Consider the following 26,798-nt stretch of genomic DNA (forward strand, 5'->3'; position numbering starts at 1 on the left):
ACAAAGGCTGCTACCTTGGTAACGCCAGGGAAATTAAAATGCAGTGCCCTCAAATTAAATGCAGAATGCAGTCAGACACGTTGTTGCACAGCTGACCCAGGATATGACAGACCCACGCACAGATACACCTGCTTCACCCATGTAAATGAACCCTTGATCCAGTTCTGCTCAAACCAAGTCTGTTCAGAAAAAGGAAAGGTTTCAGATCACATTTAGAACACTGCATTTCTGACAAAGTGGGATCAGATGTACCTTAAATGATAGGGGAAGCAATAGCCTGTGCAGGCACTGAAAATGAGGAGCCAAAGCATTTGTGAATGACAGAGCAGTAGCTTTTTTGACCCAAACTGCCTGCAGACACATGGTGACATTTTTTACCTTGAAGGTCAGAGGTGGAAAAGAGTTCAAAACTGACACTGTCTGATTTACACCCCCTCATTCACCCCATCTCCTCTCAATCATTCCTTATAATGGTAGAAATACTACACAACCATTGAGAATTTCCTTTTAAAAATTGTCCCATTTGTCCCCACCTCAGAAACTGCTCTCTGCTTCCAATTTTACTCATCCCAGTCTCAAAAATCTTCAGGGTCTGTTTTTAATCCTACCTCAAATAAATGGCAAGTTTCTGTTCTTTAATGAAGCCGTAAGCCCACCTAAGTTTGCAACACCTCAGATAACATGGGCCTGGACTCTCAAAATGCAGCTCAAAACCCCTATGTCTGTGTACACAGATGAGCTTAACACACCTCCTGTAGGGCTTTCTTCAGAGTCAACACTACAGAAGACAAATTCTTCAACTCTACGTGATTTTTAAAATGTTCTCATTTTTCAACTGCTAATACTTTATCAAAATTGTTTTCCTGGCTTTCAAGTTACTTCTGAATTTGTTCTCTCTGACCTCGTACTCGACAAGCTTTTATTTACCACTTACTCTCCTTTTCTACCTTGAATAACTTTCTAATAGCACTCCATTGAGAATGAGAGGGAATTATATTGCAAATATTGTCAGCCTCACATGTAACTATTCTTTAAAATCTTTTCATGTGATTTAGCCAAAGACTTATTTAGATTGCTGATGTTTTTTCTCTTACCTGGCAAGTGCATCACACCACGCTGTACTCTGTGTGCATTAGCACTTCTGATACATCTAATGCTTTGTATTTCAGCTCTTTTCCTCTTATGACAGAATTACAGAGTTGCTTCATTTGGAAAAGACCTCTAAGATCATCAAACCCAACTGCTAACCCAGCACTACCAGTGCTACCAGTAACCATGTCCCTGAGTGCCACATCTACACGTCTCTTAAATACCTCCAGGGATGGTGACTCTACCACTTCCTGGAGAAGCCAATTCCAATGCTTACATTTCTTATTTCCACGAAGAAATTTTTCCAAGTATCCAATCTAAAGCTTCCCTGGTACAACTTGAGGCCATTTCCTCTTGTCCTGTCACTTGTTACCTGGGAGAAGAGGGTGACTCCCACCTGGCTACAACCTCCTGTCAGGCAATTGTAGAGAACAATAAGGCCCCCAACCATCCTGTTCTCCAGGCTAAACCACCTCAGCTACTCCTAATAAGACCTTTGCTCCAGAACCTTCCCCAGGGCTTCCTTGCCCTTCTCTGGACACACTTCAGCACCTGAATGTCTTTCAGAGGGACACAAAACTGGACACAGCATTTGAGGTGTGGCCTCACCAATGCTGAGTACAGGGGGACAGACAATGACAGCCCTGGTCCTGCTGGCCACACTGTTCTTGATACAGGCCAGGATGACATTGGCCTTCTTGGTAACCTGGGCACACTCTGGCTCATGGTCAGTCCATCTTCATACTTCACACACTCACTGTAGTGCATCTTTTGCAGTATCAGAGTGTCCTCTCACTTCTATCGCTTTTTACAATGCTTTTAAGGTAGCTTTAAATTTAATGTTTCAAATTAAAAAAAATAATTCTGTAATATACATGCTAATTTAGCAGAAACTTATTTGCTGTCATATTGTGATTTTATGATAAGTAACAGTATATAACATTGACATAAGCTTACATACATAATATATGGGCCTCCCAGAATCAGATATTCCCCATGGAAACCATTCATTGCCACAGCATTACTAAGACATACAATAACTAACCTGCATTCTCAATTTTTCCTTTTTGATACCATTACTCTTATCATCTGTTTACTCTGATTTTTATTGCAGACAAATACATAATATTTCTTTTGCTATTGAAAAATAAGCTAGAGACAAAATAAATAAAGACAGCCATGCTGGTAAGATGCAGCTCTTACCAGAGAAAATTTTCACAGAAAAATATTCAGGAGACACAAGATGGACAAATAAAAAGGACAACTGCAAACTTCTAGCAGAGTTTTCTAGCAAATATGATCATAAATCAGTATCTCAAATGAAGAGAGACACATGCATTAGGGTGTCTGCTCCTCAGCATCTTTCTTTGGTGCACAGACATTTAGTACGAAAACTCAGCCTCCTAGGATGCAGCTTAGCAAATGAGACTCAATTTTCCTAAATGATCAAGATTGTTTTTATTGCCTGAGATTAAAGAAAGTTAGAATTAGCTTAACTGAGAAAAAAAAAATACAGCTGTATTGTTGGACACTGTAGCACGAAAAAACAAGAGACAAGAACCTCACTAGCCAAGGATTTTATTTTTTAAGTCTGTGCTGTCAAAATACCCAATTTTAAAATGGTATGAGGACTACAGAATTTCACAGCATCTTACTGTTACTCAGTTCCACTGGTCATTGATGACCACAGCAAACAGAACCATAGAATACCTGCCTTTCCAACAGCAATTGATGAGAAACTGCTCTAACACTCTAACAGACTATGGCAAAGAATCATGAGATTTATCTGCTCACCTCCAAAAAGTTTCCAAATGTCTTTGCTGACTGCACTTTCCATACAATAGCATTACAGGGCAAGTACCCAATATGGAAATGTACAAGGACCACGCAAAACAATGTCTATTACAACCGTTATACTTGCTGCTAAGCGGTTTTTCCTAATGTTTTTCTCAAGATGAGTATCCATAAAGTCTTGAAAGGGAAAACATGTACTGTCTTTCAAATGATGTGGAAGCCAAAAAAAGCTTTGATTTCTTTAACAAAATTAATGTATGACTCTATTGGACAGTGTTATTGTGCATCCTTTGCAATTAAAAAAAAAAGCTTAAAAACTATTATTTTCTTTTCTTCCCTATCAGTTTCCTCTTAGGACTGTGATTTAGTCAGGCATTCTAAGCATGTTTATTTACTACATTCTCTAGACAGCATACAGATCTCCAGGAATTTGAATACCCTACTGACATGATGCAAAGTATATTAAAACAGGATTTCAGCAAAATTCAACATGTTTGCCACTGCCCACAAAGTCTACTATTTAAATGATCTTTGGCAGCCTATCAAATGCTTTGGAAATTCAAATCCAGTGACCAGAAACTCTTCTTTGTTTGAAATAGTAAATATCTGTATTTGAATGCCATTATATAGAGCTACAATAAATTGTCAATATGGCTTAAACCTGTCCCTACAGCAGCTACAAACAGGTAACCCTGCAAAGCATGTCCAACCAAGCATCCTTTTTATCTGTCTGGAAAGAGAAAAAAGAGAACTTACACTGTACTATATGTGAGATTAGGAGGGCAGTGCTGGTATCATTACATGTTAGCCTTCCCTGTGCCAGGTCCTGCTTCACTTGCAATGCAAATAGGTACCTGCAAAACAAAAGTGAACAAAGAGTTACACAAAGCAGGAGGGAAAGAGGGGAAAGTATCCCAACTCTGGCTTTGCACCTTCCCTTCACACTTTGGAATCTACAGAAGTGATCTGAATTATCTAAGTTTAGAGGGTAAATAAAACACAACAGATAGTATATTACTGCCATTAGAGCTGTACATGGTGGCTGCTTTGAAGAACCAAGATATCTCTCTTTTTCTCTCTTCCTCCCTCCATTTGGAATCAGAGCAATGAGATATGACAGTGCTAGAAACCGTGACAGCTATTAAGTATTCAGCTAGAGATAATGCAGCTGCTTCTAACCATGAAGAAATGACAGATAAACCAGTGATTTAGAGTTATCAGTTGGTTCTTGTAGAATACAAAGTGAACTCTAAACTTCCACCTTGGCACTCATTTGAGAATGAGGCACAAAATCTTGATCAAACTACTCTAGCTAGCCCTGATACCTTTGTGGCCCTAATATCTGTCCATGTACCAGCCCTTTCTAACACTGCCTCCAAACCACTTCAGCCATGCAGGGCAATTCTACACTGCCAGCTTAAATGCAGATACAACAGAAGTCCAAGATACTATTTCATCCTTTAAATTTCTTCTTGCTTCAACAGAAATTGGCTTAGTTCCACTCAGTATCCAACTCTTCCCTCAAAAAAAGAAGAGCTAGCAATGGGCATTTTTCCTACAGCTGGTATGAAACCTGAAGTGGTGAGACACACCTGAACAAGCCTTCCAAAGACTGCAGCTCCTCTGGAGAACTCATACTAGGATCGCAATAATTTTAATAAGACTAGATTTTAATAGATTTAGACAAAAGCTCTCATTTGAACAGTGAGTTTCTGAATGAGAAGATGTAGGTACACTAAATTAAAAGGGCAAGCTGATTTGAGGAGTATGGAAAAGTACTTGTGTGTACATACTGAAATAATACAGCAGATCTACATAACATCCTTTTGAAACCTGCAGACATCTGCCTACCCACACAAAATTCACCCTGGTAGAGGAACACAGCACAAAAATGTTAGAATCTCTTCTTCTTCAAGTGGTGAAGCAGTTCCCCATGGATATGCTTTCACATCCTACACTGCTATGTATATCTATTCAAGTCCCTTAGCATACATATTTAAAACCTAACGAAAAAAAGTCATTAGGATTAAGAGACACATCTCCAGGTACAGACAGAGATTACCAAAAATTAATTTTCAGTTCACATAGTAACAAATAGATATGCAGAGTATCTATTCAGAAACAGAAATTAATAATACCTGTTTCATTAATAGTATCACATGGCAAGTTTTCATTCATTCGTTTATTCTTTTTACTCTTTTTTTTATTCTTTAGTCTTTGCCAAGTAAATACTCCTTCTTCCTACCCTACATTTCTACTTTTCTCTTTCCAGGCCATCAAGCAATATCAATTTCTTTTTTTCTATTCCAATGCTCTATTGCCAAAATAAAAACACTACAAAGATAAACAGTGAACATCACAAAAGTAGACTTGTTCTTTATAATGCAAGTCATAAGAACACCAGAGCTCTCTACAAAAGAGGACTTTAATAAAAACTAATAGTGAATATTTTGAATCAGAATGGAAACATGTAATTAAATGCTAATAATATTGTAGACCAGAAAAAGAGTGAAAAGTTGCAATGAAGAAATATTTCAACAAAGCAATGTTTCTGACCATACATTAAGAACCTGCCAGTAAAAAAAGAACCTTAACAGGTCCCTCATACACGTTTGCTCACAGAGAACTAGGAGTTTTTGTGCCAATACAGTGTGAAATTCAAAGCTTAAATGAAGTTTTTGAAATGCACTGAAAATTATTTAAACATTAAGGTACTCTGTCTGCATGTGTGTGTATCTTTCTCTACATTCTTATTTTTAATTTTATTCCTTCTCCTTTGCATTTCTCCATCTCCAAAGTCACACTTCCACCTCTGCAAAACTTTGGCATTTGTGCTGGTTATACAGACAGGGTCCAGTGCTGCTGCAAATCAGCAATTCACACAAAACAGCTCTCTTCCAAATGGGGATGCAGAGTCACACACATCCCTTGGCAGAGGGGCACCCCAGGGTGCCCATACATGACTTGATCATGCCAAACAGAGAACCCTGGTGCCAAATTGCCTTCTCTTGGGGTTAGTAACGCTCTTCCACGACTCCATATCCAAGGATGCAAAGGACTCCTGCACTTTGCAGAACCTCTCAGCACAGACTGCAGCTGAATCTTAGGGCTTGTTTTTTCAGGTGCATTCAAGGCTGGGACAAATAACACCAAGCTAAAAGTAAGAGGCAGTCATCAATCCTCACCCACTCATCTCAAACTCCATTTTCTCCCCTCTGTCCATCAGAGATTTAACAAGAAGAAATAGTCACACAGCTACTAACCTTGTCAGTTCCTCCTGCAGCTGAGCGTGGTCGGGTGGGAAGAATTTTACCACAAACTTTACAACAACGTGCTTCGGTCCTAGGGAAAATGGTAAAGGAAGTTAACAAACATCAATAACAAGCTGGCCAAATATGCACAATGATGTACAAGGGGTGATTCACATCACCTGCAGTGCATACAGACATGCTAATCTCGTGTCCTTTGTTAGTATGCAGGATATTTGGAGACTGCCCAATAAAATTTACACACAATAAAAGAGAACAGTAACTTGGTCAAGGGCTACTCTGCCAAAACCAAGTATGTTTTTAGCAATTCCATCAGTTGATCCAATAAAATATATGTGTATCTACTTTCTTTGCTTCAGAACAGGAGGGAGCTAAAATACACTCTACTTTTGAAGTCCACTAGCAAATTACTATTTCTGTTTTAAGAACAGCAGATCTGTTCCCATTCTTACAAGTATGGCCAGTGACAAAAGGACCAATGCATCCTGTCTTGTGAGAGGGGAGCTGCCAGAGCATACACTCAGACTAATATGACCGGAAAAGCACTTAGAAAAACTGAATCTCAATGGCAAAGCTCCATAAATTAAGAACTTGGCTGATAGTCGACAGAGAAAGAAAATAATCAGAACCTTTCCTGTTCACTTCTACTCTTTCCAGAGCTGGTGGCTATTTACAATTTCCTGTTCTTTCCTACCACCCACTGTAGCTTCCCCCATCCCAACTCTTTCCTCCTCTTGGTCTCCAAACGTCCCAGGTTCTGCAGCAATCTCCACACAGTGGTAATACATCTGCCAGCTCCTTCCCAGTAATAAAGTCTTCCTGTTGTTTTCCTTCTATTCTGATTCCTGCTACTACCAGCCAGCAAGGCATGTTCCTTTAGTCCTTCTCGTACTGCACTCTTTTACTCCACAAAGTTGTTCCCTCCACCACCTCCCCCAGTGACTGACTGAACCCCAGCCTCCCACGGGGTGGGGTCAGCCTGTTCACATGCTCATGAGACATAACTTCACAGGTACATCTTTGAAGGACAGGCCAGAATCAGAAAATAATTCCAGTAACATTTAGTGCAGAAGGTTGAGAATATAAAGATTGCAACTGACAGATTCCCAATTTATTCAAGTACTCTCAGACTGAGGAAAGAAATGTCAACAAGGAAGTACTTACTTCTAATCTGTTTCATAACAGGCTTCAAAAGATCGAGCCACACCTGAAAACAAAAGAAGTTGCTGTTATCATATCCAAACAAACTATCAGAGGAGCATTTTTAATGGCAATGCCTAGATTATCAGTCACGTATTTATTCCAGTGTGGTCATTATGATTCCCTTAATTATATATGGTGGGTTTTCTCTCCAAAATTCTGGGAGGTGCTCAGGAAAGAGCACTGTGAATGGGCACAGCTTTCAAAGCTGTAGACATTCAGAGAGCTGGGAAACAGTGAGGAAATCTCCCCCTCAACTTGTCCCAGACACCAACAATCCCAGCACATGTGGACAGGAGCCATTAATTCTGTGGGAAGAACAACTGAAATGAGGAGTTTAGGAAAAGACAGTCCTATATTGTCATTGGGTTCCAAACCCTGAATGATCCTGAGGAAGGGAAGTGAATGGAGCTGGTGCTTGCCTTTGAGGCTGGGAACGCCGGACAAATGGAGAAATGAGATGGCAGCAGCCTACTGGTATGGAGACCCAAGAAGAATCCCAGGATGAGGTCTGGCCATAAATGTGGAGCTCTGTTGCTGGGCTCCATGGAGGTAAAGGAGCCTCCCTCCCACCACCTGCAGGAGGAATGTCCTCTCAGATCACAGGTGTGAGCAGACCACAGGACAAGGCATGGGTGAGAGAAAGCTTACTTTTTGAGCTATGGAACATCTCTTTTCTACAAACCTGGGAAATTCAGGCCCAGGCATTCTTAACTGGGGACAGCATAACTTCTGCATGTAGTTCACTTGATAACCCATTTTACAGGACAGTGTGTGCGTCTTCCCTTCAGCTTCCAAAAGCAAAGCAGTGTGTGGAAATACAGTTTTGAGAGCCCATACTGCACTCTCAAGTCAGAAAGGCTGGGGCAAAATGTTACAGAAAGACAAGGGGCAATCACGCAGAAGGTAAAAGCCAAATGATTCACAGGGCCTGGAGACAGCTCATAGTCCTCAGCTGGTAACTACCCATGCCCATGATTTATATTTTGTTATCTCACTAAATTGCCCAGGGCCTCCCTTGAAGACATCTGGAACTTGTGGAAGAACACCTTACAACCATCACAAAGGTTAAAGCCATTAAAAACCAAATTAACCGAGTCTTCCTCTAGAAAAAGAGTATGTATTAGAATTTTTACTTCTTTGACCTTTAGTAATTTTAGATTATGCAGAGACTGAAACATATTCAAAATATCCATTTCCCAAAATCACCTGGGAAGCCAGACAGGAGTAGGCCTGTATCACTGCTGTAACTGCTCCAATGCCATGTGCCATTTTTATTATTACTAATATGAGGGATTCCAGTTAGCAGAGACCTCACAGACCTGCCCTTTCCCATGCACTAATGTTACTCAATGCAATTCTTCTTATGTTTCTCAGTCTAGGAAAGTCTTTTTCTTTTGTTTCAGAGGTTAAAGAAACTTCATAACTTGGTTATCCAAGAACAGCAATACAGTTTTTAATAATGTGTTAAACAGGTCCTGACACACTTTGACACTTGAATAACTTAAAACTGTTTTGTTTCAGAAAGTTCGTATGTGCATAATCTGCAACAAAGGTCAGGGACTTTGCCAAGTTTAATGAGGGGGAAAAGACACCTTGAATATGAGATAGCCAGTTTACAAGATTACGAGAATAATGTATCTTACTTGATGCCAAAACCAACCAAACAAACAAAACACAAAAAAACCCAAAGCAAACCCACAAAAGACCCACCAAAAAAAAAACCAACACAAAAATCCCCTCTCTTCTCCACAGAGGTGGTTTATGGTACAGCATGAGCACACAAGTGGACCATTCCTCTCTCTACTTTCCCAGTCATCCTACAAGCAAGGCATAACATCCTTGAACAGACTGCTGGATACTGCAAAATGCATGTAGTGAGAAAGGTGGGGCAAAACGACAATGCCACCACAATGTCACCAAAACCCAAGCAATCAAAACTTGTGCATCATGCAGCTCCCACACTGTACTCAAACACCATCAATCTGAGACTGCTTCATAAACTGGAAAGGAAAACTAATGCCAGGACTTAATTAAGATGAATGTTTTTCATTTTCCCCAGAACTACAAGGCTAGATTATTTATTTGTTAAACAAAGGCTGGCATTCCATGATGGTGACCAGATTTCAGCAGCTGGAGAATTGAGGCAGACATCAAATGTGATGAAACTCTGTGAAACCCCAGGCTTGGCGACAGTGCCTCGTTTTTCTCCCTGTCCCAGCAGGAAGCGGAGCACTCAGACCCTCCACAATCATCTCCCATGCAGCTCTTGTCTGCTCCAAGCATGGCATGCTTGAATGTACACAGCTCCCAGGCAACTTGATATACCACTGTCAATATGTCAGATGTGAGATCTGAAGCCTTGCATGTTGAAATAAGCACAGCCAAATCATTAATATATGACTTCACATACATACGATTACATCCAAACAAACATGCTCTAAATATTTATTTTTCCTTTTACATTTCACTCTATACTGGAAAAGCAACTCATTCTCTTCAGATGATACGACTTAAAAATATGCATGTGTGGTTTATTTCTCAGACATACCATTAACTGCAGAGTTTTTTACTTGCACTATGCTTGATTCTACATTATGGCCTTTATGAAACTCAGAAATTTTTAAATCCAATGGGAACATTCACCTCAATTGAATCATATAAACTGGTAACAATAAGTTAAGTGTAAATAAGACTCTCAGAGTGCTGTTCCACATTGAAACAACAATTCATAATCAAATCTTCTGCTTCAGAGTTTCTGTGAGTTGCTTTCGGGTGGTTGAAGGCATTAATTCCACTGAATTTCACCATTCTTGGGGCACAGCTGATTAGATATGGGCAAGGTTTGTGGAGCTCCCCATTTTTCAGAAGCAAAGACTGAACCAATCAGCAAGAACATGGACTGGTGCTCCCAGATATTTGGCCGGTACTTCCCTTTGCAAGAGTAGGGGCCAGCTGAGTTACCATGCTCAATGCATGGATTTTCCTTCAGGTCAAACTGGCACTGTGCTTCAGAGGTTTTGTTCACCTTCCTCTTCCTCAGAGCCCTGCATCCCCCACTGTGATTGTCTGGACATGTTTCCAGCCAGTCAATTCCTGCCACTGTGAGGGCCTCAGGCAGCAGCAGCACCTCAATCTCCCCTGTGTTCTGCCTCAAGCAAATAAACCACTTTGTTTTCACAAGACTGAAAACTGTTAGTTTACTTCAGGTCTCTGAGCAAAATGCAGACAGTCATCTATTTAAAACTTAATGACCTGTGAAGTAGAGAAGGTTGATCAAATGACCTTCTCTATTTTATAGAAAACTAGAAGGCCACTGTATATACAGAAGATGTTAGGATTTGTTTCAGTTTTATATACATACATCAATAATGCCAGAATGCCATTATTAACACAGCTACCTGGACCCTCTGCTGCAATGGTACTGCACAGTCGCACTGTTGAGAAAAGCTACATTAAGCTCTCAAGTTACCTCAAGCATTAGCCAAGGGTAATCTGGCAGAATGCTAACCCTTCCAGTGAACTGTGCTTTATGTAATTCCAGCAGCACACTATGAAGTAGATCCCTTCTAAAGACTGACATCCATTTAAAAAAGAATCCTGTTCAATTATAGTTAGCCTAGAACACTAGCATTCTGTTTTAATGTCTATTGTCTAATATCTCTGCCTGCACTAAGGCATGACAGATGAGCTTCCTACAGTTCATTTCATGAAGAAATATTGTTCCTTATGCATATTTTAGCTAGATGGAAAGAACACAGATGTCCGGTGTTTTTTATCAACTGCCCAAAATCATCTCCTTTAGGTCATCCAGGCTACTGGTGCAAAATTCACCGAACAGGCATGAAATCCAATGTACATCAGAATGTACTAGGAGACCAATCCAGGTAACTAGCACCCATGCTAGTGGGTTACATGATAAGTCTAAAATAAAACAAACTTCAAAAAGAAAGTCATTAAAGACTAAGAAGTCATCAGCCTATGGCTTTCTCTGGTACATGATATGGGCAGTGCAATGCCTGAACTGATCTTAAGATTCCTGAGTGTCAGGACCAGGACACCTGCCTGTACCACACAGCTCCCATCCATCTTTGGGGGTGTTCTTGGATTTGCTTTCCTTTTTAGTAACCTTGCAATATTTTATCTATCCCTTTTCTTACCCCATAATATTTTTCATGAACTCTGTCACAATCATTGCAACTTTTCTATCAGCAGAGAAAGTTTATTTCTGCACTCCAAATCAAGCAGGACTATAAAATCAAGAGCTGAGGCTCTGTAACAGTCCAGCCTTTGGCTTCTGTACAGCAACTTAGAAAAACAAAACACTTTCCCAACTTGTGCCTGAATTAGCCATTACTTTCAATGCAGATGAAATCTGACAGGAATAATCAGGTTTTAGAAACATTTCTCCAACTCCACTAGGCTAGAACAATTCTTTTTTAGAAGTCCTTTCCCTTTTGAAGACTGAGGATTAAATATATCTTACAAGTAAGGAGCAGAAGGAGAGAAAACAGTGTGCATGCAGATGAAAACCAGCCGAAAATGATCCTTTTACATACCATCATCTTTTTATGATCTGGAAATTCAAGGCCAAAATAATCGCCTTCAACAAGGTTGAGGTGGTTGCAAACAGCATCATGCAAAACTTTCCCTGGAGCTCTTTGCTGTAAGAAGAAAACAAAGCCTAGGGTTACCAAGATGCTTTTAATTAGTGGCAGAAAAATTATTATGCTAAGAAATTATTCAGCAAACAACACTGCCAAAACTGTTTACAAAACCAGTGGATATTACAACCATACCCAAGGGCAGTGGACAATAGTTACACTAGTTTTAAAGCTAAAGAATATATCCATCATTCATGCATGGCAGCTCTGAATCAGTCTTTAGTGTTTTTTTATTTTTTGAGGAAAAAGCACTGTGAAATAGAAGAGGGGGAGTTGGGATATAGTTTTCTTATGCCTACCAAGGCTAATTCCTGGTGTGAATTTTTATTCTATCCCACAGCCCTTCAAGCGATGTCAGGTGGTGCGTGTACATCTGTGTACAACACAGTGAAACCAGGATGTTCACCTGGCATACAAAACTCCAAGGACTGAGGGTTTGCTGGATGCTGCTTGATATGCAACAGGCTCAAGCCCTGGGTTCTGACTTCAGATGTACTTATCCCAAGCTGCCTGCTGGGAGGCACTGAGGCTGCTCCAGGCCTGTCTGTGCTACCCTGGCAGAGCTGGCAAGTAATTTGGGGGAGTCAAACACACTGAAAGCCTTCCCTCTATAAAGACCAGATGTTCTAGCCCAATATTAGCTCCCAGAGCCACTGCTCTGCTGATTGTAAGGATTCTTTTCATCAGCCCATCCATTAAACCCACACCTGCAGAAAATACTACAAATTACAGTTCACCAGCAAGTCTTCTGCAAAAACCCATCTCTGTATAAAAGGGCCAATCACTGAAATTAAATATTTTTGTTCCTAGGACAAATGCACCTATTTTAACTCAAGAGGCACTGAAACACAGGTCTACACTCACTTCAGAACAAATAATAACCCATTAAATTGCACAAACCCTGCTGTTACAAGAGAACAATCACATCCTGGATTTGCACTCAACCTATAGACTGATCCCCTCCCTTTCAGCCCAGTAAATAATAGAGTAGAACGAAACAGTAGTAACCAAGTGAAGAAAAGACAACCATTACAGGTGGGCAGGTGAGCTTGAGCCCAGGCCCTGGCATCCCCAGGCACTGCCCAGACCAGCAGCCTACTTGAGAGTGGGCAGCTGCTCAATCCCACCCCCTCCCAAAAGCATCATAATGCAGTCTGGTCTCTGTTTCAATGGGATACCAAAAAATAAAGACAGGCTTTTTCCACCTAGATTAATACCCTAGGTGGGAAAAGCATCTTTCCAGAGGTAATTTATCTCACATTCTCTAATACGAACTGTGTAAAGTACATAAGCAGTAGTCAGGTTTACACCAGAGAAATTAAAGTGATGACGTTTTTCTAGGGAAAGCACATTTTTAGGAAGTATGTGCCACCAGAGCAGCGCTGTCACCCTGGTCATGCAGGACGCAATGACTTAACCCTTTAATGCTGGCTGGTTTTGAAAGTCTGAAGGGAAGAGCCAAGCTCACTTCTCCAAAAACTTGCTGAACAGGTTTTTACCCAACATATTCCCAGTGCTTCTGAGAGACGTGAGCCACCAGGAAGTAATATCCACTCAAGCTATTAACTGTTTGTTAGTATTTGGTGTAGCAAACATTAGCCTCATGAATACTGCCAAAAAAACCCATAAAGAATAATCACTGATAAAAGTACTAATTTTTTTAAGCATTCACTGTAACCTTGCAGTAACTGAAGTAATTCAGAGTAAAATGCCAAGAGGATGCAATGAAGGAAGGGAAAAAAAGACCTCTGTTTTTATAGATAGAGCACTTTTGATCTGACACAATTGCATCCAAAGTAAGTCTCAAGTGCAAGTATATTTGAATACACTCACTTCATGTTCTCCAGCTTCATTAAACCAAAAGCATTCCCAGTGTTCACCACCCAGCCTGCACTGACCATTGTGCCTTGCATGTCAGTTCTAACAGAAAGCTTCCCACACCTTCCACTTCATCTGTACACAGGCACAAACATACACACTATCTCAATGAAAGAGCTTCCTGCTAAGGGCACCTCATTGGAGGCCACACTAGAATATTAAACACATTAGGCTGAGTGCAAGAATGATACTATTTACAGCTCTGAAAACACACCTACAAATAATTTAGAAGTAAATACTCCTGCTTCCAGACTAGTCTCAGGTCTTCACAGTTTGGCTGGAGCTGCTAGAGAGAGGAAGAATGTGTTTATCAGTTATGCTCACAGCAAGAAGCCTTCCTACTCCCGCACAACCAGAGGAACAGTAACATGCCAGTGAGTGTGTACATATCTCTAGCTAAAGTACTTGATGGATTTCTGTCTGACAAAGATCAAACTTAATCTTTCCTCACTGGAAAAAAAGTGTCTCTGAGTGCAGATTTTTGACCAAGAGGAAAAAAGGCAGAGAGCCACACCACTCAAGGTTAGCTGAGAAGAGCCTGGCTATCTGATCTCAGGCCGTGAGTAAAAGTCTCTGATGAAAACCTGCTGAGTGTTTTCACAAAGGTTTTTTTTCTTATAGGCATTTAAACGATGGAACAGCAGTCTTGCAGTATTTATGTCATTTGGCATTTTCTCTGGAGTATGCCTCAATAAAATCAAATGCTTCTTACTCTAGTATTTGTAAATATTATTATTCTGAACTCATCTTATCTTTGATCAGTGTATCTCAAAATAAAATCTGACAGTTTCCTCAAAGGAAATGCTGTGCGTATAAAATCTGCTGAGATTTAGAGCCTGATGAAACTCCAGTCTTGCAGGACCAGAAGGAGAAGTACAACATCCACAAAAGCAGGAACACACAAGGTTTCAGAGAGATCTTGATTCAGTATAGTTCCATGACATCCCTACTAAAAAATTTAAACACAGTAAATTAAAAGCTCAGTCCACTGGGTATGGAAGCAAACCAGGAGTCATTCAGGGCACAGTAAACACAAGCTGACAGAGGGAACATTCAGGAATGAGTGTACCACGCCGATGACATCATCTGAAGTCAACAGTTGTGCCTGACTTCAGCATGGTTACAAGGCCTAGGAGAAAACACAAGTTTTCCACAGAACCTGGAAGGCATTTTCCAACCATGAAGCATGGCCGTGCTGCCATGTCTCAGACAGCAAGTTCCAGGCAAGCTTCACTGGCCTCTGTTCCACAGCCCCATGGCAGCATCTGCCAGAGCCTGGCTGCTTTCCCTGCTCCATGCCAGCACCAGGCTGCTCCATGGGGGTCACTGACACAGAAGCATGGAAGCAATGAAGGCTGGTGGTAAGACTATACCTCCAGACCACTTGCTGCCACAGGCAACCCTGTGAGGCAGCAAGGGAAAGGAAGCAGCAGGGCATGGTACCCTGATGGAATTCAGCCGGGGGAGGGTCACATGCAGTCCCAGGAGCTGGGAAGCACCTGCAGCAGGTGGCAGTTCCCTGCTCCTGTTCCTGTTGACAGACAGATTCCTGTACAACCAATAAAAAATACTGCAGCTCCAGGGAGCAACTCCTCCCACCCCAATGAGCCATCTGAGCACAGTGCCAGGGAACTTCTCCTGAGCAGTACAGGTGTATCTTTTACCCTGACAACAAGGAGCCCTGACATCTGTTTGAACCATCTGAGATGAGGTGAGTCCCAGCCAGACTGATATGCCAGAGAATTACTATTTTTCTCTTGATGTGGTATTTACTTACACCAAAATAATATTAGAAATTTATTACAGTGAAAAGAAGCTCACTGACTTCCAGCTACACATTCTTATTCCTTAATGCATTTTGAACCGGTCTTTCATTTAGCACTGTGAAATCACATTTTAAAAGTAGCTTTACATTTTCAGGGAACGTCAAGTTCTAAATTATGAATAATGTGCATCATCACATTTAGCTGCAAGCTATGAAGGTACCCAGTCAAAACTAGCCCTCTTTACACATTATATATTCAATATTTTGCTGTCTTCTCCTTATTTCAGTCCTACTCACTTCAGCCTCACTCTACTCCCACCAAAATCCAAACCAGTATATTGCTTACGATCTTCCAATGGTGAATATTTTAATGGGTTCAACAATTCTTTCCTGTTCTAGCAAACGCCAATCCTTTAAAAAAATATACCTCTACATACTTGTCTAGACCTTTCTTCGACACGGACTGCAATACATTTAGTTTTTAAAAAAAACCCAGAAAGTACATGGCTATATCTGATAGCCATGATACAAGATATCCAGAGCTTTAAAAGAAGCAGGTTTGGACACATTAACACAATCTCCCACAGTTAATTCAGCAATTATTTCACTAATTATGTACCAAAAAATAAGTATATATGTTTATGGTCAAATAGAGATTTCACGATTTTTTATCTGTTCAGCAAAATAATCTCCTATCCCAGCTTAAACAAGATCTTTGATTGAAAGGTTTTTGTTTATTTGTTTGTTTTTACATTACTGAGCAGTCATACCAGCTTAAAAGAACCAAATAAAATAAACACTTTCTTCTGAACATTGAAAAATGTAAGTCTGATTTTTGGTTGAAGTAAGAAATAGTTTCATGTGGAAACAAAGACTACTCTGTTCTCCTTCTCTTCTTCAAAACTGGAATGGGTCAGAAAGAAGTTTGGGTTGTTTTGGGTTTTAATTACACTTGCTTGTACTTGCTTTTGCTCATAGGAGGGAAAATAATTCCTTTATGTTAATCTTAAAGAAAAAGGTACATCCATTATTCACACCTGCCACCACATAAAGGCAGGTGTTTCTTCCACTGATGCCCTCTTCCTATCATATTCTGGGTGCTCAAATGGTCTAAAATGAAATGTGACAAATTGGTCATGCTAAATATTTTACAAATACTTATATACTCTATGGCACAAAGGTTAAGCACAAGGTTTAAAATGTATTTGGTCTTTCAGGGTTAATGACCTAAAAAAAATCCATTCTACTGATCAGCCTTTTATCAGATTAGCCAAACCAGATTGCCAAATTATTTTTATACTCCAATTTAACAACTGCATTGAAATGATTGTGAAAACTTCATTCAGTAACTTCATTACTATTCCTGAAGTCATACACAGTTGTAATCACTACTAAAAATAACAACCCCACGCTCTTAACAGCGTAACTTTCTCAGTTATTTGAAACTGTTAAAAAGTGTGTACAAATCTACAGTTTTGAAATGAAAGAAAACCAACCAAGAACTGTTTGTGATAAGCAAATAGTATAAAAATAACCTAACAGATGAGACTGAGCATAGGATTCTAAAATAACTGTCAGAAATTTATACTTCAAAGAAGGCTCAAAAACTACTCACAGGAGAACAATGCTGTCAGCATCTGAAGACAAATTTCATATTTTAAATAGTTCTCCTTACTGGCATAAAATGAAATGCATAATTAATATTTAGCAAAAGTCTATTTCCTGAAAGGTGGGATTAAAGGCAAAAATCACTGGTCTGAGTGTTGTTGCTCTGGACCTAATACTGCCAAGACACCTGGAGACCCTCTGCCCTTCTTCTCCTCTCCTCCCTTTCAAAGCGTAGGTGCTAATCCTATAGGAAGGATTAGATGACTACAAAAATAGCATTAGACCACCAAGATAGCTCTTTCACCTGGGCTTACTACTTTTTACCTGGCTGTTCAGCTCAGACTGGGTAGTTGAGAAGTGTTGGAAGAAGTGTGATTCATCACTCCTACATACCAGGCCAAAGAAGGGCAGCAAAGCGACGACACCTTTGAACAGAGCAGCCACACACTCCCACCCCTGCTTCTGAGCAGAGGACCTGCAGCCACCAGGTATGCATCCCATCTGAAAAGAGGCTGCAGGAGAGGCAGATTTTTATGATAACCTAAAGGCACCTCATTCCTTTTAAGATATTTTCCATTTGAGTAGTTGAGGGCTCCACTGCTGGCACGTATCCCACGTGCTTTTGCACAGACTGTGCACATGCCATCAAAGGGCAGATTGAGGCCAGAAGCAGCAGCAGAATAAGGCTCTTATGCTGCCATAAAAACAGATTGATCATCTGCTGTGTGTGTACAATGAGACTATTTAGGGTTCTTTTCTTTCAAGATTTTAGTGGACTGCTTTTACACTCACCACATAAGTTGTATTCCCTTAATGCCACTGGCTGCCTTCCACATTCTCTGATGTACACTTTTACCTTTTGGTCAGTTTTGGTGGTGGTGGCACCTTTTCTTAAACAGCACAATTTTAACACATGGTAGTTTTTACTTCAGGTATGTTTTACTGCCCTTAAAAAATGCAGCTGCAAAGTTGAGCTCCTCCCCCCACCACCACCTATCAGCTATGACAAACTTCAACAACAACTATTTTAGGAACTTCTTTGCTAACCAAAAATCAACATAGTAAACAATTAGTGAGGCAAAGACTACAAGGAGAAGGGGTTTAATAACCCTCTCATTTGCTTGAATTTCTAGCATGGTCTCCAAAAGAAAACTGCAGTTTTCTATATTTAAAATACGGATTTGCTATTGCAACCATGGTCTTGGATTTCTAATCATGACAAACTGGTTTATGTCAAAATATTTTCTAAAATAGGCAGAAGCAGAAGGACTGCTCTTTCACCTTAAACTCTCTTTCAAAGCCCAAAAATCAAATTCAGTAGAAATAGCCAACATTAAAATTTAGGTGAACAGTAAATACTACATTATCCGCTTCAATAGTTAAATGCTGTGGAAGAAAAAAGAAAAATATTATCTAGCAAAGCTAATGAAAAGTTTTATGACGAGGCTATTTTCAGTAGTGCTTGGTTAAGCTTTCTCTTACAGCAGAGCCCGACTAACACAAAACTCAGCTACAGTAAATCCTCAGGTAACTGCACATCTCCATAATTACAGTACAGTAAAGCTATGGAACTGGAGCCTCTGCTTGGTCTATTTTCACTTGGCTCATAAACAGCAGCTTTGCACCTTAACAGGCAAACACCACCCACACTGTATTTATTATATATGCCATTTAAACAAGCATGAGAGAACACAAAAGCAGAGGAGAGATGGGCTGGGCACCTTCAGAACTGAGCTTTTCACATCACAAACCAACATCATCTCCAGGTGTAATCCTTCAATAATTTGATTTCTTTGCAGTTCTTATAAATGCAAACTGATATTGATACTGATTTTATTTGCCATCTTTCAATTATTCAAATTTCTAGTGGACAAGATGTTTGTTACTGCAGAATCAGCAGCAACCACCACAAAGGTAGTGGAGCATTTTGTAAAGAAAAAAGAGATGGAAAGGAGCAGATTCATGGAGCCTGGAGAACTTCCTCCTCCGGTAACTGTAGCAACAAAATTTCACAGAATTTGTTTCACACATTCATCCCTCTTTCATTAATGCCAAAGAAAAACTGAAACTCACTGGCTAAATGCTACAAACCATATAAACCAAAAATATTCAGCTTTTGGCTGCAGTAGTCAAAGGACACATCTGTTTATTACAAAATGCATTAACAAAATACTTCATGATTAGTTTCCTGGTTCACTGGTTCCTTTGGCTCTGTTTACAGCATTTTAACTAGCTGGCATCTAACTCTCAGTTAAAAAGTAGAACTGATCCTGTATTAACTTTTCTGTACTGATTTTACAAGATCCTACACTTCACACATATGCAACTAAAATTCACTTTATCAATTTAAAAGTGGTGCTCTGATCACATCTGCTTTTATGAATTCAACTGGAAAACTTCATTCTTATCTGCCTAAAACTTCTCTATGAAATTGTCCCGATGGAGACAACACATTGCTTCCCATGAAATGTGAATGCTGATCTCAGTAATGCCAAAAAAACCCTAAACCCAACTCCAGGTCTCTGCAGAAGCTAAGTAGTCCTCCTGGAAAAAACCAAACCTTGTTTCTTGTAGTACAGCCATAACTTCCTTGAGATAGGTGTAAAACATTTGTGGGAAATAAGCAGTGGCAGAGCAAGTCTTTTAAATAACTATTTAAGGCTGCAAAATTTCACACACCAACAATTAAATTCTTAGACTTCCAGTGGGAAACTCTTGGCAGCATGACTGTTACTAAAATTACCTTCCTCGAACATCATTAAAATGCACAGTGTGGACCAAAAAACTGAGGCATTAAAAGAACAATGAGAAAACTTACTAAAAATATGTCATCTTATTTCCTACATTAGCTCCTGTAAATGCTGAATCATCTCTGCCTAATTTTACTAGCAAAACTAAAAGTGGTTTGTGGCTGTTGTTCATCCCCTTAGCAAGGCAACCATCCACTGCTGGAAGTAACTATTCTCCTTTCTGAGGAGTAACACCCACATGATGTATTCCAGCCTCAGAGCCTTGACACTTTTTTTTGCATGGTGATAACTTGCAAAAACCAGAGCCAGCCCATCACAAATATAAGATCTTGGTGTGAGTTGCAGGGCAGATGCATTAAAGAGTGCCTTCCTCATGATCTGAAACACACAACTTTGCAAATCAGCATGGAGGAAAGGTGGAAGGCAACAATACTTTTGTGCTACATGGCTTTTTTAAAACCAGGTGCATGCTCAAAATTCATCGCTGAAAAGCTGTGTCCAGTTCAGAGGGGCAATAAGAGAGGGAGTCACACCAAAGCCATTCCAGCTATGACACCAAAACCCTTAATGGAGATACAGGGAGGCCAGCAGGCATCTCTCTAATGAAGATCACCTCTGAATTATCTATGTTTAATTGACAGCCAAGAGTGTTACTGGGCAGATGTCTCCATCTGCCATGAGCTGCACCTCCACCACGAGGCTCTGCCCGTAGGGATGTGCCTGCCAGCATTCTGCAGCACTAGGATGCCCACAAAACAAGCCCAGCTTGTGCACTGTGGGCACTGGCTTTGGAAAGCACACCACAAGATTTGTTTTCAGAAACTAGATGGGAGTTTGATGTGAAGCTGATAGAACCTCATATTTCAGAACGTTTTCTTTATGGAAAGCTATTTTACTAAAGCTGAACTCTGGAACCAAGCATATACTTGTCAAATAAATGTTGATATTACTTTCTCTCCCTGCAAGCAAAAAACTGAATGAGTTTAACCCCCAGCCCTGGCACTATTTAGTGGCACACTGTGCTCGTTGTTTCTTGGGAAGAGCTGCAACTGAGGCTCAGAACACTCATTAAAAATACCTCAGATTGAATTTCATAGCCCACAACTTTTGAAAAGGAATATAATGGCACCATTCAGTGCTTTCAGTGTAATTTAGCAGCGTAGCAGCCAGCGCATAATTGGGGATAAAAACCCAAACTCTGTGACACCCCTCACCCCTTGCCTCCCACTTTTACCACTCCTCTCTCTGTTTCAAGGCAAAAATCATTTAACCACCTTCTCAATTTTCTTTTTTTAACATTAAGAACTGCTTGCTTCTCTGTTTGTTTTCTTTGCCTGCCCATTTCTCCTCATTTTCTTTACACATAAGCAAACACTTTGCTAGAATGAAGGAGTAGGCAATTCTTAAGCCATCAAATGTAAAACCAGAACCTTTATATATAGACTGGAAACATGAGATTATGAAGTGTTATAAGAATATGGGAGTTGTTACTATAAAATCAGATTGCAGCCATTTATTATTTCAATTTGAATACATTTTAGTTCAACCATGATTATACTAAAATCCTTTGAAGAAAATAATTTCATTTAAATGCAAGTCCAAGATCTGGGAAAAAACTTCACAACAAACCCAAACAAAAAACAAGAGGTGTTCAGGGAAAATATTAAATCCGAAATCTAAAGAAAAGCCAAATTCAACAGGAAAAACCTTTCCATCCGTTTCAACACTACTATTAATCTCAGAAAGAGCTCCCACCATCCAGGACTGTACATATTTTACTTTTTATTTTATCAGAGGCAGAAAAGCACATTTTAACAACTGGATACAAAAGTTTCCAAAAAGGACAGTCCTAGATGAAGCCTTCAGGCTGTGGCTGTTGCCAAGCTATAATGTAATAATTTTACACCCTAAATCTTTGTCTTCAGCTAGACTTTGCTCCAGCTGGATGCAGTGCCCTGACAGCCAAAGTGCAAGGCAGGGTAAGGAAGACAACCTTGCATGCAATTTAAATTAAGAGTTTCTGTAGGACCCATTTGGTACCAGCCTGTCTTCCAAAACTGATGTGGACTGTGTAAAGAAAAGCTTGGCTGCAGCATTCTGCAACTGCTCCAGACTGGACATGGAGCAATCTTGTATTTATGTGTGCAACTGAAACAGAGATTATCTGAGTTCATGCCTAATGAGCAAAATGCATACCAACAACACATTTTCATGGAAGCAAAACTTGCAAGGGCAAAACAAGTCTCAAAAGCAATCCCTTCTTTAAGTATCTCAAAGGTAGAACTTTAGAGTAGTTTTTTGCCAGTCAAATCCCCAATACACAAGAGTTTTTTGTTTGATTACACAAGACCTGTCACCAACCTGATGGATGTACAGGAAATGTGCTCAACATTTCTCTAAGCAGCCTTGAAAGACCTTAAAACTGAGTATACTTGGAGTCTGATCTGTCTTTTAAACATGCAAAGCACATGAAGAAGTGAGAACTGTCTTTACTCTTAGGGTATTTGCAAGGGGAAGATACAAGCTCTGTTTTGTGCATCACTGAAAAGTGCTACCTTTAGTTTGGGACACAAACTAGAGTGGACATAGGAGTTAGGGGAATTGGTATGGTAAGAGTTACAATAATGGCTGCTTCTACCATCGGATTTCAAAGGCACCTCAATGATGTAGTCAAGGTACAATTTCAATGAAAGATAAAAAATAACTACCTCCCTTTTTAATATAACTAGACAGTTTTCAGAAAGATCCTCAGGAGCTTTTCCACTCTTTCTTTGTAGCCTGCCTGCAACTTGCAGTGTCTCATCACACAGCAGATGCCCTAAAAATTCCATCCATGGGTCAACCTCAGGTCTCTGGAAGGTGGAACTGCCTCTAGACTGTAGGAGTCTGATGAATGGTTATGTTAGCTAAAACCACATAGCCATAGCCATGACTGGGGGGAGCACAAGTGGAGTGGTGTCTGTGTGCACTGCAGAAACAGTGACTTCACCTCCAGCCACTTCAAAATCCAAACCTGCCGGGACTGACCTCCATGTTCAACCCAGCATCAAACAGCAAAGCAGCACAGCCAGAGCAGAGATCTGCATATAAATTTGTGGCAAACCAGGGATTTGTGCTCATATCTCTGGGGCAGGAGGAGGTGAAGAGGGAAGAAAGGCCAGCAGGATTTCTAAGCTGTACAGGGTGTCTGTTAACAGCATATGGTCTGAGCCAGGCAAAAGCCTTTCATTTATCTCCAGAGCTTCCTCCTGACTGCAAGCAAGATTTTACTTTTACCTGTGTTGAAGGTGGAACATTCAACTTTCACCTGATTTCCCACCACTCCTGATGTGCGTGTGTGTACCTTACAGAATTGCCTGTGCCTGCAGTTAATGTGAAATACTTCAGAGACAACAACGTACACCCTTCTGCTTCACTGCTCATTCAGCCATACCAGCAGTTCAAGCTAAGGAGATTCCTAGGAGATCTGCTCTGTGTCACTCAGATAGAGGCCTCAAATATCAAAGGAAAGCATCACCACTTACTATCACAAATGCATAAACACAGCCTCACCACTTACTACCATAAGTGCATAAACACAGCCTCTGAAACACAACTTTTACAGATTCTATTTTGTTCTACTGTGCAAAAATGTTTTCTTTCATGCTCTGTTTAAAAACTGTGTGTTGTACAGAATTAGTTGCTGTGATTTGGGCTTTAGACAAAATTGCTAAAATACATCTTTAGGCACAGCAGGTTTAAAAAGGCAAATGAGCCGTTCAGCTGTTTTTTTCGTAAGGCCAGAATCCAGCACTGCCGTATTAGATACCACTTAGATATAAACGAGCTTTATCAGCAACAACAGACTTCGTGGGAAACAAGCATTCTCTGTTCAAGGTATGTCAAAGAGAAGTCTTTGGGGATGTGCTATCAAAGTCAAACATTAGGCAGCCACAATGAGACTTTTCTGACCACATTTTCAGTCTGAGTTGAATTCCTCCACAAAGAGTTTTAATCCCTTTAACCTTGAGGATAATGTGTGTAGCTGGAAAAGGATTTGATTTTATCTAATTTGTGGGTTTTTCTTAATGCTGAAACTCTAGTTCTTATGCCTTTAGAGATAGCATACATCTCATTTTAAATTTACATTTGTAAATGTAATTTGTTAAATGTTAATACCCAGGTAACTTAGAGATTCCTGGACTATGTGAGAGCAATACATTTCATTTACAACATAACAACATAATTGGATCATACAATCATAGAATATGCTGAGTTGGAAGGGACTCACAAGGATTACTGGAGTCCATCTCCTGGCCCTGCACAGGGCCATCCCCAAGAATCACACCATGTGCATGAGAACATTTTCCAAACACCTCTTGAGCTCTGTCAGGCTGGTGCTGTGACCACTGCCCTGGGGAGCCTGTTCCAGTGTCCCAACACCCTCTGGGAGCAGAACCTTTTTCTAATATCCAACCTAAACCTCCCCCAACACAACTCCAGGCCATTCCCTCAGTCCTGTCACTGGTCACCACAGAGAAGAGATCAGTGCCTGCCCCTTCTCTTCCCCTCATGAGGAAGCTGTAACTGTGATGGGCTCTCCCTTCAGTCTCCTCCAGGCTGAATGGACCAACTGACCTCAGCTTCTCCTCATACAGCTTCCTCTCCAAGCCCCTCACCATCCTCTGGACATTCTCCAATAGCTTTATATGGTTCTCATTTTGCATTGCCCAGCACTGCACACAGGATTCAAGGTGAGGCTGCACCAGTGCAGAGCAGAGCAGGACAATCCTCTCCCCCTGATTGTGCTGCAACTGATTATGACCAAGATGCCTAGTATGAAACTCACTAAATATACTTCATCTCTGCCTATTTTTAAAATGTTTAGGTTATCAATGTTCTCACCAGCCCTCAAGTTCTGTGCCAGCATATATACATACTTTAGTGATCTCCACCAAAACACTGTCTTGATACCAGCTTCAAGAATCATCTTTCTTCATCATAATTTACTTGGAGAAGTAAGACAACCCTTTTAGACTTAGAATAAATCTCCTTAGGGAAAGAACTTTTGTCTGCAGAAGACCACAATGACATTGACCAATGATTACTGCTAATATACTTCTTGTACTGGACTTAATTTTTATTTACAATGTGTAATAATGCTTGACAAAAACACCATGGGACTAAACCAGGGAGAGATCTAACCCTGATGTGGCATTAAGCAGACAATACTATCAGATTTTGCTTTTTCAGACTGGAAGTATTTCTTTAATTGTTGCTACCAAACAGCTTGAGGCATCCTGTCTACACTAAAACATCAAGCAAGGTCTTGGCCAGGAGAAGGGCATGGGCTTTGCAGCATGAGAAAGGTAAGTGAAGACACATGTCACTGGCATCCTTCTGGCTCTCTAATTCTTCCCAGATCAGTAATATTCCTTGACAGGTCCGCTCAAGCTAACCAAAGGCAGCAACTTCTGAGTGAGCCCCAGTGGGAGACACCTTCAGACCACACAGTGGGGGGAGCTGAAGAGGTTGGACATCATGTCTCAGGCAAGCCAAGGATTCATTAACCAAACAACGTGCTGCAGTTCTGCTTCTAGCTACCTAGAGAACACAAAGGAAGATAAAAAGCCTTCATGTTTTTACTAAAATAGCAGGTCTAAAATCATGCAGAGGAAATGCAAATAACAGCAAATGTAGAGGTCTGTCATAATTGCAACTCACATCTCATCCCCTCTACTGATAGAATCTTAAAAAGTAATTAGTGTGTGCTGCAAGTAGCTACAGAATAATTTGCTCCAAGAGCAAAAGGCAGTTCACTCAAGTGGCAGTATGATACAGAGATTAGGGACAGGTTCAGTGTGTGGCTGTCACCCTATGGGACCATCACACTCGGACACCGTCTCGGCACTGGAAACAAGCAGTACTCGCAGTTCAAGAAAGCATAAATGCTGACAGACAAACATCCCACTGCTCCCATATGCTGGCATGTGCCTACAGCCACAAGCTGCCTCTACTTTCTCTCCATTGCCTACAGGGAGAGGGAAAAGGGCTGAAAACAAGAAAGCGATCCACAAGAAGAATGCAATTCCCTCACAGATAATTCCTTTCATGCAACATATCACAACTATAAGCAGACCGTGAACAATTAAGGCCAGGAAAAGGTGAGTTATGCTCATCACTGTCAGTAACCATTCATTCCAAGCCCACACACTTCCTTCTAGCTCAAAAAGAAACACGATTTCCCAGCACTGGGAGTGCTCTTCACTCCCAGTTACACGCTAACCAGGACACATTATTTAATAGGATATATATATACCTCCATGACCCTCAGAGCCTTGAGTTGAGATTTATCCATTTTAACAGCAATTAAGCATCCAGTTGCCCTAGAATTCCTTCATGTCAAGTGAAAAGGAAGGGTACTTTAGGAGAAACACTCAGGCCAGGCAAAACTGAACAGATGAAGCTGGCCTTCATCTCATTGCTACTTTGCTTCTCCCCTTAGATAACATGATCTTTAATATGGTGGTGTGCTTATTTCTTGTTATCATTAACATTCATGACGTATTTTGTCTACTTGCTTTTAGGAAACAGATAAGTGCTTACATGAAAGATATTAGAGAACATAATCAGCATATTTTAAATAGTCTTCTAAAACTGAATTCAAATGAGTAAACTACTAAAGACAAATATTTCTCAGTTGGAAAAAAAATGTAGTTCACATCCATTATGAATGGCTAGCTCTCACCACCAGCTATTTCAGGATATCCTGACATTAAATCAAGTATTTAAGGAAAGGCTT

General features: G+C 40.4%; 1 protein-coding gene across 3 annotated transcripts in view; it reads right to left on the bottom strand.

Annotated features, from left to right (window-relative positions):
• Nucleotides 1-26,798, bottom strand: part of FARP1 (FERM, ARH/RhoGEF and pleckstrin domain protein 1) — a 200,027-nt gene that overhangs the window by 55,967 nt on the left and 117,262 nt on the right. For all 3 annotated transcript variants that reach the window (XM_030968492.1, XM_030968404.1, XM_030968312.1), the window contains exons 3-6: nt 11,912-12,016; nt 7,317-7,359; nt 6,147-6,225; nt 3,640-3,737 (exon numbers count right to left, since the gene is read on the bottom strand). In XM_030968492.1, coding sequence (XP_030824352.1) covers nt 3,640-3,737; nt 6,147-6,225; nt 7,317-7,359; nt 11,912-12,016 — 325 coding nt within the window. The remainder of the gene's footprint in view (nt 1-3,639; nt 3,738-6,146; nt 6,226-7,316; nt 7,360-11,911; nt 12,017-26,798) is intronic.

This window comes from Camarhynchus parvulus, chromosome 1, assembly GCF_901933205.1.
Source record: "Camarhynchus parvulus chromosome 1, STF_HiC, whole genome shotgun sequence".
In the NCBI taxonomy this organism is placed as follows: Eukaryota; Metazoa; Chordata; class Aves; order Passeriformes; family Thraupidae; genus Camarhynchus; species Camarhynchus parvulus.